The sequence below is a fragment of the Carassius auratus genome, unplaced genomic scaffold (genome assembly GCF_003368295.1).
Source record: "Carassius auratus strain Wakin unplaced genomic scaffold, ASM336829v1 scaf_tig00007904, whole genome shotgun sequence".
Taxonomy (NCBI): domain Eukaryota; kingdom Metazoa; phylum Chordata; class Actinopteri; order Cypriniformes; family Cyprinidae; genus Carassius; species Carassius auratus.
This window is the reverse complement of record NW_020523888.1, coordinates 15,545-29,291: the sequence shown is the minus strand read 5'-3', so window position 1 is coordinate 29,291 and position 13,747 is coordinate 15,545. Positions and strand designations below refer to the sequence as shown.

Here is a 13,747-nt window from a genome sequence, read left to right as displayed (position 1 = left end):
GATCTATCCCTTTAAGCTACAGAAAGGTCTGGTGTTGTGGCGGGACAAATGTTTCCAAAACCTATGGAAGACAAGCTTGTGGCTGATTATGTCATAACTGTTTTGCACTACCACAATGGCCTGATAAGAATAATGGTCTTGTTTAATGAGATTTGTAACTCCTGCAATCGCTCAATTAGTAAAGATGTCCCCTATTGAATGCAGGGAAACTCAGCCCTCGTTTCCCAAATCAGACACATCCCACTCCACTCCCCAGCCCCCTGCGCTCCGTGGCCCACATCCCATCCAAAGATTCGGGACACACAGTGGCCCCTTTCTCCCCCTCTTGACTGCCTTCCATTTCCCTTTTGATTGTGACTGACAGATTCTTTGTCCCATTGTACTGAGCTGTCGCCTCTGATGAAGACACACACATGCATAGGAACGCACGCACACACGCTCTCGCTCGCGCACCTTGGACTTGTTGAGGCAGACAGAAGGGTCTGCCGATGTTGATACGTGAATGCATTCGTGATGTAAGTTTCCAGCCATTTAGAATCTGAGGACGTGGTTGCGTGTTGCCGGATGGACTCTGCGCAGTCCGTCTGCAGGCTGCGCCGTGATGAGTTGGTGCGGCTGAGAGGGGCAGCTGGTGGGGGAGGCGAAAGGGATGCTCAATGTTGTCTGAAGAGTTTGTCATTAACACAGCTCCTCAGGGATGGGAACCAGGTCACATTCTCTCTCTCCACACAAAGCAGTGTGTGTGTGAGAGGGCTGGGGGTGCCGAGGGAGGTTGGCGGATGGGGACTAGGCCATGACCTCTTTATATCCATCAACATATCATTGGCCGGGTGTGCGCTGTCCAATCTGCAATGCGTCGGAATGCATTTATGTGCTCATTTCTGTGACTCTCTGCTTGCTGTCTAGATCTTTATATCTCTGCCATTTTTTGCTCTTGCATTCTGATTCTGGCTTTCACTTTTTCCCATTCCTTGTATAGTGACTAAAACACACACACACACACACACACACAAACACAGGACTGAAGTGGGTCAGTACATAGTACATAATAAAGTAATTATTTTAATTATTTAATTAATTAGTGCTGTCAAATGATTCATCGCAATTAATTGTATCCAAAATTACGTTTTTGTTTACATAATATATGAGTGTGTAATGTGTATATTTATTATGTATATATAAATACACACACAAGCTTGTATATAATTATGAAAAAATATGTTATGTTTGTACATTAAATATATTTATTATATATAATGTCAAAATATAAGAATATACATATATAAATGTATATACATACAAATATTTTCAAAATATGTACTTTATGTGTGTGTTTATTATATATGCATGATTAAATATAAACAGTACATATACATATATTATGTAAATTACAACTTTATTTTGGAGGCCTTTAATCGCGATTAATCGTTTGACAGCACTAAATATATTATGACATGATATAATATAATACATATAATAGAATAGAACATAACCCTTCTTTTGAATAAGTACTTTGTGTCTGATAAAAAAGTACATGATTATATGTAGTATTAATGTTATCCGGATGGTACTGCATTCACCATGGTGTCATGTGACCTGCAGTGTCAGATGTGTTGCTTCACTGCCATTCCCAAGCTTTCTTCTGTGGCCTCATGGGACAGAAAAGCGTCCATTGGATGCGCATTTCAGAATCTTGTAACAAGTAGCAGGCCATACGGGTTATTTGAATCTACTGAGTTATGAATACTTTGATTTCGGACATACCACTCTTTTCACATACTGTTTTTTGCCTGCTATATAGTGTGGAAGGATGTGATTTTGAATGCAGCCATACAGTGTTTCTCAGCTAAGGCTACACCCTAGTAAGCCTGTATATCTGGTCTCAGTTTGAAGGTCCTTCATTTCTTCATTTCCATCATTCTGCATATTTTAAAGGAAGCATCAAGTGTAATCTATGCTCTGTGCCCTCCAGTCACCCAATATAGTCACTTTATATTCAGTCAATAAAATATTTAAGTCTAGCAATATTTATTTTAAGTATGTACATTTATGATGTAGCCATGCACACTTACTAGACTGTCTGATTCTAGTGTTCACCATTGAGGAGGAGTCATAGAAGCCTTAAGGACTAGACTAGGGAGGACACAACTTCACTGGGATGCAGCCTTCAGATTGAGCCCCTCCCACAGTAATGAGAGCACAGATCTCAGACGGTTCCTCTGTACACTACTTCTTTATTTGTTTATGTACTCTGTCGCCCTCTGCTGGTGTAAATCACAATGTCCGGCCTCTACTAATGTTGAGTGTACTACAATAGTTAGTTGTGTGGTTATTCTGTTCCACTTGAGATCAGGGGACACACTGCAGAGCCTCTGTTTGGAAATCCTTTGACCTATCTGTAAAAATCTGAATGCTATCTTTGTACATATATCTGTATGTCCTCTGTATTAAGCTTTTTACACTGTCATTTTCTCCTCAGTTACAACTAGGGATGCTCTGGTGAGAATTTTTCTTTCTCCTTCTGCTTTTTCTTATTATGTGCTTTTATTATTATTATTATTATTATTATTATTATTATTATTATTTAAGAAATTGGATGAAAATATACAGATACCTTCAGGAGAACATTAACAAAGAAAAGAAGATACATAAAACACAATAAGGGAGTGTGTATCAAAAGCAGGATGCTTTTGTCCATATTAGGGTGTCCTGCACGTCACAAGTCATTCCTACTATGAGTCTGTTTTGGACTTTCTGCACGTGAGCGCCCTCTGGCGTCGAGTATGAATTAAACATACAGTACACTGCATGAGAGTGATGGGCGCTCCAGATATTCACTTTTCCTCATTGTGGATACAGATAAAACGTCAGGTCATGCATAGACTATAGATACTGCCTCTGAATTTAAATCTAGAAACCTCTGCGTGAACACACCTGCCCTGATAAAGTAAAGTAGGACGTAATTACATTTCTTTCAAATTAAATATAAAAAATGCAGCTAATGTTCTACACACAGCAATATAAACAAAGGTGCCTGTTCTCTTTTGTTTACTGTTGTTTGATTGGGAAAAGTTTTAAAGGGCGTCGAAGGGTCTTGTCTTTATGTTATTTGACAAAAAAATATTACTTCAAACTTTTTTTATTACAGTATTTATTTAAAAAACGTAGAGTGCCTTAACATCATCACAACCCTGATATAACAAGCTTATACTGTTTTTCTCATCCTCTGGTTTATAGCCCACACTCATCGATCCTGTTTTTATCATCATTATAATGAACAAAATTAATACATTCAGAACAGTATTATAATATAATTCTATTTTAAATAAGACAGAAATATTTTTTTTCTACAACAATAGTAGTGTTTACAATAGAAAAACCACCATACCCTGTAAATTCAATAATAATAATAGGCCTAATTTAATTCCGTTTCTATTTTCAGAGTGATTAAGAGGCGTAAAGAAATATTTAACTTTTAAACTTAAAATGGTATTTTCTGTTCTGTGTTTCTTTTTAAATACTGCATCAATGCTGATATCAAGGACTGGAACTGAGAACCGCTGATTTAGGCTTTATATAACTGATGTGCAAGCTCTCTGTTGACTGGCACTGTTACATTTTTTCCTGATAAAATAATACCACAGACGTTGCATTAATTGTATTAATTACCATCATGTTGTACAGTGTAGTGCTATTTTAATCAAGAATCAAATAAATAAGCACAACAAATATTCATTTTACAATAAAACTTTTAATAGGCCTTTAAAAACAGGGCTCCTCCTTCGGCAGACTTTTCCCCTAAAATTAAATTAATACAAGTTTCCTTTTTCTCTACTCCTTTTGTCATTGATCTTACACTGTGCTATCTAAGTTTCCTCCATTCTTTCCCGCTCATTTACTCTCCTCTAATCTTCCTCACTGAAATCCATACTCATACTGTCTGTCTCTTTCCCTGCCATCTCTGTACCTATACAGACCTTTGGTCAAAAACCCCAGTTCCCCACAACACCCAAATTTACTTTATTCTCAATAACTAAACCTCACAGTCCTCAGTCTTCCCAAGTTTATATTTTGACTCCTCAGTAGTCAGTCCTCGATTAAAAACTTCAGGCAACAGCAATGCATCAGTCCTCTGCCCTCCGAGCTTCAGACATGTCTTCTTCCAGATGGGCCTCTGCCAGTCGTGTTTTAAGCCAGACTCTTTCAGAAGACGTCTAATAGTGCCTCCTACCATACGACAGTGAAAACACTAAACATGTTAACTCTGTCAGAGTTTAACAGACATTGTAAATCATTAGTACGAATAAAGGCAGCTATGTGATTCTTTGTCAGTTCAATCATTACCATCATGAGCATCTGTTATAGTGTATGGTTTGATTTCATGAACTAGTTTTAATTTTTTTGTAAATGCAAAATTGCTCCAAAACTGACATGACCATCATGATAATAACTTAAACCAGCTTACTCCTTTAAAACAATGACTAACTCACTTGATTACGTGAAAAAAAAAAAAAATACAGCTGATTCATGTGTGTTTAATGTGGATTATTCCTTTGAGGTATTATAATCTATTGTTTGCTGCTTTGAGTTGTGTCCGTTCTGCTGTAAACTGAGGGAGTCGGGAGCGTGTGCTTCTCACTGCTGCCCTCTTCAGTCAGGAGAGATAGTGCGTCTGCGCAGACAGCTGCATGTCAGGCATTTGAGGATGCTCATGGTGATGTGCATGAGTGAGCCGAAGTTAAAGAGCAGGTTGTAGAAAGTGTGCACTGAGAGTCCTCCGCTCTCATCCGCGTATTTCATGGCCACAATCGGCGTGTAGAGGCTGTTGGTCAGATTGCGAAATCGGGGTCGGCTGGATTCAATCACTTTCTTGGTGCACTGGATTGTGGGTAATTAAGAAGAGAATAATAGTAATAGGTTTAGTGTATAAATGAAAATCTGTGGAGACTTAAAGGGTAGCGTAGAAACATTAGAGCTTGTTTTCAATGTAATGAATTTCTAGAGTTTGAATGTTTGCAGTCAAACACATACTTTAGCAATGTCCTCAGGGGTTTGTCCCAGCGCCTCAAAGATATCGATGGACGAAGGTATGTACACATCCTTGAAGTATCTGACCGTGTCCGCATCTGCTCCGGGATACTCCATCTTGGCCACCTCTTCCATCATCTTTGTTTCAAACTCTGTATGCACTGGGCCTGGCTCAATCAGAGATAGTCTAGGAGTATAGAAGGAAGGCTACATTAGCACCATAGCACACTTTAACCCCAATGGATTATAAAAAGCCTGTTTATATGCCAAGTCTGGGGAGCACAACAAGTTTGTAGAACCATGGAAATAAATCAGTCAATTAATCTTGAGATGAGATCTCATTATAGGCATTTAAATGAGAATAAATTAATATGGTTAAGAATAAAATCCCCTTTAAAAAAAAAACAAAACAAAAAAATCAAAGATGGAAAATTTTGTATTACAAGAAAATACAGTTGCAGTCTTTCTACGTCAACATTTCATGTTTAATTCTGTTACTTACTGTTTCTTTCTATTTAATTTACTAGCATTTTTTTTAGTTGAGAGATATTTCCAATATTTCTGCTGTAATTATAGCGAAACTGCTTATTTTAACACTTTTTTTAAATCAACAACAGAGTATCAATATATTTTAATGAACCACAGCATGTTTTTGATTCCAGAAGAGCTGTATGTATGTACTTCAGTACATTTAAAAAAATGTTTTATTTAGATTTAAATTCATTTATTTAAATATTTTTAACTCCTCCTGTGGCCTGACAAGGATTCTTGAGGATTATGAGATTACTCTCAATAGAACTAAACCAGTGTTGTAAGTGTAGCTAAATAACATGAGTATAATATATTTATACAACAACATCACACAAACTTCAGTCTCATTCTTTTCTCATTTGCTGAACCTCACATTTATAAACGTATATCATCGCAATTTGATATTTCATTGATATGTGATTTTAAACCTTGTTTTTCACTTTTTCATGCTAAAAATTCAGACTTGACATGCACGGGCTTTCAATCATCAGACTTGGGATCACTTACTTCACATTAAACTTCAGCAGCTGCACGGCCATGCTCTCACAGAAGCCCTCTATGGCGAACTTAGAGGCCGTGTAGACGTCGTTGAATACCACACCTGCAGGTGAGGTCAACAGAGACATATTCAGTGATCATGTCATTGTTCTGCTGCCCTCTCAAAGTGGCCCAAACCATATGTGCCATATCTGACTGTCAGCTAAGTGCCTAACTGTGAATGGCTCTATTGTCCCTCTGACTATCAAGCATTGAGCTGTGTGACACACAGAAGGTTTGTCCATCCTACCCTGCAGGCCCATTACGCTGCTCATGACGATAATGTGGCCGGATCGTCTCTTCTTCATGTCCGGCATGACCTCTTTTATCATGCGCACAGTTCCGAAGAAGTTGGTCTCAAACACTTTCTTCATGTCATCCATGCTGATGCTCTCCACAGGGCCCAGCAAACCCACGCCTGCGTTATTAACTGGACAATCAGAGAGGAAGAACAGGTGGTTATGGTCTTGACTGTTCTCTGAGGCTCTAGGCTAGTATTAATCTATGGTGACCACATATCTTTTTAAATAATATCAGTCAGCAACATGCTTATTCTAGTTGTCTAGTCATCTGTAACGTCAATTCTCAAACTGTTACATTAAATTGACCGAGCAGACAATGAAATGTGTTCGTAGGCAGAACAAATATTTTATTTGCGCAATCCAATTCAGCGTCTTTTTCTGTAGCCTGGACATGCTGAAAACATGAAATCCAATTTGTTTAAGCCCGATGCAAGCCTTCGAACGTGGACCCGTTTGAAATCCTATTAAAGTTTTTGGTTAATACGTTCGAGTCTGAACAGTCAAATAGGATTTGTGTGTCTCTCTTATTCGTCATGTGAAAGGTTAATACAATAGGTGTTTCGGCAAGAGCAAAAACAACAGGTGGTCATTATGTGACCGTTGTAATCACATCATGAGATCACCGCTTTACAGTGTTTATTGTTTACTATAACTGCATGATTTGTACAATCTTAGAACTGTACATGTGTTTTGTCAAACAGACATAGTCACCTCTGATAACCAATCTCTCTTTATTTGTAAACTAGAAACATTCCTTTTTTTTTGTGAAGCTGCTTTAAAACTTTATGTGTTGTGAAAAGCGCAATACAAATAAATGTGAATCAAACTGAAACACAAACAGGTTTGGAACAACTCATTTTTGGGTGAACTGTCCCTTTAACTGTATCCACAGTTTCAGTATATTTTATTGTTTGCTAATGAAACATGATCAATGGCAAAACATCCTTTGCTAAATTCTTGCAAGGTGAAACTGCACAGGTTTGTCTCATTAATATTGCAACCAGTGTTTTTTCTTCTTCTTTTTTTTTTTATACAAGCACTTTTTTTAAAATAGCCCATCTAAAAAAAAAAGTCGGATTTCCCCTGCAGTATGAGTAAAGCCTATATGAGGTCAAAGGCGGTGTGCACTCACTGAGAATGTCGATGTGGCGGTCCTTTACGCTGTCAATACACTGCCTGACTGAGTCATCACTGCACACATCCAAGGACAGCAGTGTCAAGGTCTTTCCGTATGTGTCACCCGCCGCCTCCACCAGCCGGTCCTTCTTTCTCAGGTCTCTCATAGTGGCAATAACTTCAAGACAAGTGACAGAGAATCATCAACATTAAGGACTAATATATCTACACATTGAGAGTGGAATAATGACAGTTGTCTTTTTAAAGCTGACTTTTTTATTTGCCTCATATTCGAAGAAGTTTGCATCACCAATTCTTTATTACTGTGAAGCTGCTTTAAACTGTTTATAGTGCTATAATAAAGATGACTTGAGTTGACTCTGAGACGCTTTGTCCTAAAATCACCGCAGGAGATTGCAGTTTGATTTAATTGGATCCCTTTTATCTTTTTTTTAGCGCTGACATATATGCTGACTCGAACAAAGCACTCGGTCTAATCAGTGGTAAGTGTTGCTTAATTAAACTATGGCAGAAAGATAAGCTGAAGAGATTAACATTTTAATGCACTTTGCACTTTGAACACCTGAGGGGACACTGACCTAAATCAAGCACCAATCCCAGATGTTATAATAAGCTTGAACATCATTCATCTGTAATTCTTGTAGGTGGATTTGGAGTAATCAGTGTTATCTTTATCTAGATCAACAGTGTGATATTAGTGATTGGCTGTAATGCATTCTAAAGTTTGGGGTCAGTACAATTAAAAAAAAATACAATTTAGCAAGGATGCAAAATTGATCAAAAGTAATAGTAAAGATATTTACAGTGTTACAAAAGATTTATATTCTCATAGATGCTGTTCTTTTAAACTTTCTATCCATCAAAAAATCTTGGAAAAAAATAAACCTTCTGTTTGCACAAAAAAAAAAAGTAAGCAGCACAATGGTTTTTAACATGGATAATACTACTACTAATAATAACTGTTTCTTGAGCAGCAAATGAGAATATTAGAAAGATTTCTGAAGGAACATGTGACACTGAAGACTAAAGAAATTGTGCTGAAAATTTTGTTTTGCATCACAGGAATAAATGCAATTTTAGAATAGATTACAATAGAATTAAATAGCAATATTGTTTCATATTGTTGACTTATTTCAAAAACATAAAAAAAAATCTTACAGACCCCAAACATATGTACGATATATCTATATATATCTACATCTATCTATCTATCTATCTATCTATCTATATATATATATATATATATATATACAGTATATATATATATATATATATATATATATATATATATATATATATATATATATATATAGATAGATATATGCGCTGCATTTTCTCTTTTCTAGCATGTAGTACTTTGTATTGCAGCAATTGTCCTGTTACTGCCTCCTTAGCATGAATAGTCTTGTTTTAATCCTCATTTATAAATCACGTTGGATAAAAGTGTCCACTAAATAAATAAAGACATTCTTCAGTTTGAACTTCAAGATTTACATCATAGGCTAACTTTGCTTCTTTGACACTGTCAGGCGTGACTTTAACAGTGTCTGTCTCTGTGACACTACCACACCTTGAGTGGACTGATGTTTGATCTGCTGATTAAATCATCTTTGATTTTACAGATGAGGCTGAGAAGTCTCCAAAGCAGATCAAAGTGTTGAAGCGTCATTCTGTCAACAGACAGCCTCCATGATCCGTCACAGCCCAGCTGCTGTTGACAAGATCCAGTAAGCATGAGTAGACTGTAATGCATCTGTAAGGTGATGATGGAGACGCAGCTGCTGGGAAATCTGCATTCCTGTCTGCTTAAACTAGATGAATTTATAAAGCGTAAGCTGGACCTGATGTGAGAAGAAATGAATTGTTACGACACACAAAGCCTGTGCGGCCAAACTAGGCCACAACATAAATGTGTTTGCGAGAACAACCGCCTCGTAGTTAAAGCTGTTGTTTCAGAGTAAGACTTGAGGCAGATTAAACATTCTTGAATGAGCCGCTCTCTCTTGTAATTGGAAATTTTTTTTGGCTTCTTTGAAGTTGGCATATATCACTGCTCCTAATTATAACCAGAACCAATCAAATGCCTAATCTCAGAGGATTTAGTTTTTCTGAAAAAAAAAAGAATTTTTTTTTTCCCCACTGTTGCAATACTCTTCAAATGAGGACAAAGTTCAGACGGAATTCATTTAAAAGATGAAAAAGAACGAAAGAGATGGGTGGATGGGAAACTTCCCATTCTGTTTCATTTTAACGTCTTTCGTGTAGTAAAATAAAGGGACTTCAACATGCCACACTTTATATTAAAATGACTATAATAACAAACCAAAGCTAAAGAAGAAGGTATAATTCAAGTGTAATGTAGATTATTAGTGGGCTACAGGACTGTACATCAATATGTGTACAGTAAGCATCATATAACATAGGATTTATCTCTTAATCCACCAAGGGCCTCTACTGCAAACCAAACACTTTGTATTTGACTGACATTATTGAGTCTCTGGATGTAGCTGAGTAGGAGATAACAAACGTCCAATGGTTTTGCCCTGCACCAAGTGCACATGAAGTCTTCAGATGGCCCTCACTTGTACAGGTCTCCAACTTTGTCCCTCTCCCAACACTCATTCCAGTGTGTGAACTATGGGCGCATTAGACACGGCACTAAACCAGGGCAGCGGTTTACAATTCACAGCCATAAAGGGAGCTTTGTACTGGAGAAGTCACTTGAAAGAGAACTGGCAGTCTCTTTATGATCTCCGCCTGGCGAGCCGTGCCCTGGAAACTGCGCTTTCACATGACAACAAAGAGCCTTTGGGTTCAGCTAGAGAAAAGTGAATGTAGAATCTTGCGTTTGGGGATGAAGAGACAAAAGAATTCTCTAATATACATCTTGTTATGTAATGAAAATGTCCAACGGTTGCGTTGCAAAATAAGACTTGTATGCTACCGATTCATAGCGACTGTAAACATGTGTAAATGTACTGCGAACTTCTAGAATCTGAGGACGTTCTGAAATAGTCTAAGCAGAAATAGAACGTTCTATAGCTAGAAGTTTGAGCGCTGAAGGAATTAGAACGCAAATGAGCGCGTTTACCATGGTAACGCTTCAGTTCGTCTCTGGCCAGCAGCACGGCGATCCGCAGTCCGATCCCGGAGGAGCAGCCGGTGATCAGCACCACCTTCTGCTCGCCGCCGCTCGCCATGGCAACTCCGTGTCAGCTGCGAGCTGGAGCAGCGGACTTTAAAGAACTTAAAGCGGATCATGCAACTCGGCGCTCGCGTGAGCGGGTTACGCGGTCACATGGCAGACAGAATCGATTAGTTAAAGGAGGACGTAAACACGCATGCTTACTTGCGCGAGCATCAGCGTTTACTGTACCGCTTTGAAAAACAAACAGATTAACGCAGTCAGATGCATTGCGAGCTGCGGGTGCAAAGGGGAGAGGTGTGTGTGTGTGTGTGTGTGCGTGTGTTTGGGGAGGGGGCGGGGGTCTAAGGCGAGAAAAAAAAAAGTAAAACAACAAACATTTAAAAGTAAACCGTTTTAATCAAGTCTATTTAATTAGGCTAAATGTCTTTATTTAACGCCTTCTGTTCTGTTAGTTCATAAGTGAACATGATTTTAAAATGCTGAAGTGACTGTACAACATGCATACGAACAGGAAAATATTATATTGTTATATTATATCCATAATAGTTGAGTTTGTTATTTATAGTATAAATTAATTAAATTAAAAATTGCTTTTGATTTGCCATCCTCCACTTATAAATTCCAGAATTGAATTCATAATTTTTTATAAGACTATTTGTTTGATGTTGCGACTTAGTTATTATTATTGTTATTTTTTTTTAGTATATATTCAGTTAATATAATAACCATGAAATATTTCCACACTCATATTAGCCTATGAGTAAAGCTTCTTAGTAATTTCTTTAGTATGTACTGCCATCTGCTGGTAAAACTTATTACAACACATGCAGCTTTAACTCGCTTGACGCCTAGAAATGTTTGGTCGTGATGTAAAATCATGATTTTAAAATCATCGTTCTAAATATAATAATTCATCACATTTTTATTATTATTTACATCCATAACACAAACAGCTCTGGTAAGGTTATGCCAACCTTTATGGATATGAATCAGTGATGGGTGACTGCAGCAATTTAGTAGCCTCATTTCCTCCACATAGAAGCTGCTTTTATAGTCTGTTGGTCCTTGGTTGAATATTCTGAGACCATTTGGCAGAAGGTGCAAGTGAAATAAGTCTATAACTATGGTCTTTAGGAATAGATCTGGTCTGCTTAAGACATCGAACTGAAGTCTTGGTTGTTTGGGCAGCTCATAAGCAGTAATGCTGATTGTCCGCTGATTTGATTGCATTGTTCAGCACAGCACTTCAGGGCACAACAGCTCACATACCAGCCTGTGATGCAATCAGGATGCTCCCGTGACATATTTGAACAGTTTGTAGGAGAATTAGACAGTTAGTTATGTTTTGTTTTTTCTTTGCACTGTAATACCCACTGGTGTGACCCCCTCCACTGCAGTCACGTGGATGTCTCCTCCCTTTTCTATAATCTATGATCATCTATTTAATCTCCTTGTTATCCTGCTTCATAAGCAGGATTTGCAGAATTTCTTATAATCGGTATAATACAGTAGGTTGGGGTGTAGTTGAGGAAAGTAAGCTGTAGACACTTGAAGCATAGGTTATAAAGTTAACTTGTTTAAATGTTACCTGTAGACTTCCTACTATTATCAGCGATGGTATGAAAGTCTGACAGTTTTATCAAACAGTCAGATTTTAGGGTTAGGTTTAGGACCGGGGCTTGTACCAGAAAACATTAACTATTTCACTCTGATTGTAGGGTAGTTAATAGTTCAAATTTGGATTTTACACAAATGTTATTCCAGGATAAACAAAAGATACTAATCCAGGTCGTGTTTGGAAAATCATAGTCACTGTGGGAATCTGGTTTCATCTGCTTTACATAATACATAACCATCATTTGGATATCACATTTTACCTTTGAATGTGTTACTTCATTTCTTCCCGTGTAAAAGTGGGCTGAATTGTACTGAACGTGCTCTTGTAGTGTAATTCGAGCCTAAAAAGTATTTTTTTTAAATGACCACAACTGTACTTGCAGATGATAGAATATTATATTTTGTAATAGTTATATTAACCTTAAATGTAATATGGAACAGAAATGGAATTTGAAGAATATTTTAGTTTAGCATAAATGCTTGTCAGTACATTCAGCAGTAAAGTTGAACCATAATTCAAAGACAAGAAGTAATTATGAAATTACAAATAAAAATATACTTGAGTCCTTCTCTAAACTGTAAAACATTTGAATTAAATTGCAGTTTAATTGGGGGGTGTCAAAACACACATAAAGTGATAGTACAGATTTTTAGTCCTGTGACAACTGTCAAGATTATTTTGAATGGAATGGGAGCATTGTTGACGTGTTAATTGTTTTGAGAAAAAGTACACTGTATTGGAGAAAAGTGTCAAACTGATTGAGAAAAACTTTAAAATGAAAAAACCGGTCACTAGAACCGGTCATACAGGCATGGACTAGTAAAGATCCGCTCTGCGGTTTTCTGCTTTGACACTTAGCATAACAGATTAGCTTGGGTTGATGGAGAGGATCGAGTTTGATGCTTTGCATATCTGCTCTGTGGAGGCTGGGTTTGTTTACAGAACGATCTGATACACCACAGGCCTCACTGTTTGTAGTTATTGATTTCTGTCAGACCTTTTAAAGTTTCTTCATCTGAGGGTAGGCATAGTTTCCCCAGCATGATTCCTGGCCTGTTCCAGCCCTCAGAGTTACACACTGGACACAAGTTTAGCCTCGCAACCTCAAAACCCACAAGTTCATGACAAAATGAGGAATGAGAGGTTCAGTTAAAAGGAGAAATAAATCAGAATTCATATTTTAGACCACAGCGCACCAACAGGAACAGACTTTGTTGTGAATTGTCCTTCTTTCACATGTACAGTAAATAGAAATATGCAAACAGTGAATTACTTTGACCTTGTTTTGCCAGTTGACAACAGTCTTGCTATTGTTGAGTAAAACTCTTTAAAATGTTTTTTTGGTTATTGAAATTAAGCTGATATAAAATAAAAGATAAATATCTGATGACAATCTTAATGAGAAATGTTGCCATAACAGCTAACTGAAATATATTTTTATAAGCC

At 37.3% G+C, this 13,747-nt stretch overlaps 1 protein-coding gene across 1 annotated transcript; it reads right to left on the bottom strand.

Annotated features, from left to right (window-relative positions):
• Positions 1-3,679: 3,679 nt before the first annotated feature.
• Positions 3,680-10,939, bottom strand: LOC113071718 (retinol dehydrogenase 8). Its single transcript, XM_026245004.1, has 6 exons — positions 10,627-10,939; positions 7,531-7,692; positions 6,347-6,526; positions 6,067-6,160; positions 5,032-5,215; positions 3,680-4,878 (listed from the first exon to the last, which is right to left on the bottom strand). The coding sequence occupies exons 1-6, from the start codon at positions 10,733-10,735 to the stop codon at positions 4,651-4,653; spliced, it is 957 nt and encodes a 318-aa protein (XP_026100789.1). The 5' UTR covers positions 10,736-10,939; the 3' UTR covers positions 3,680-4,650.
• Between the last annotated feature and the right edge of the window lie 2,808 nt (positions 10,940-13,747).

Bases quoted from the DNA above. Each gene is read 5' to 3' on its own strand.
- LOC113071718 (XM_026245004.1), bottom strand. From the start codon at position 10,735: ATGGCGAGCGGCGGCGAGCAGAAGGTGGTGCTGATCACCGGCTGCTCC. The intron at 6,527-7,530 runs GTGAGTGCACAC...CTGATTGTCCAG, and splicing joins CCGCCACATCGACATTCTCA to TTAATAACGCAGGCGTGGGT. The intron at 5,216-6,066 runs GTAAGTGATCCC...CTATACTCCTAG, and splicing joins CTGCTGAAGTTTAATGTGAA to ACTATCTCTGATTGAGCCAG.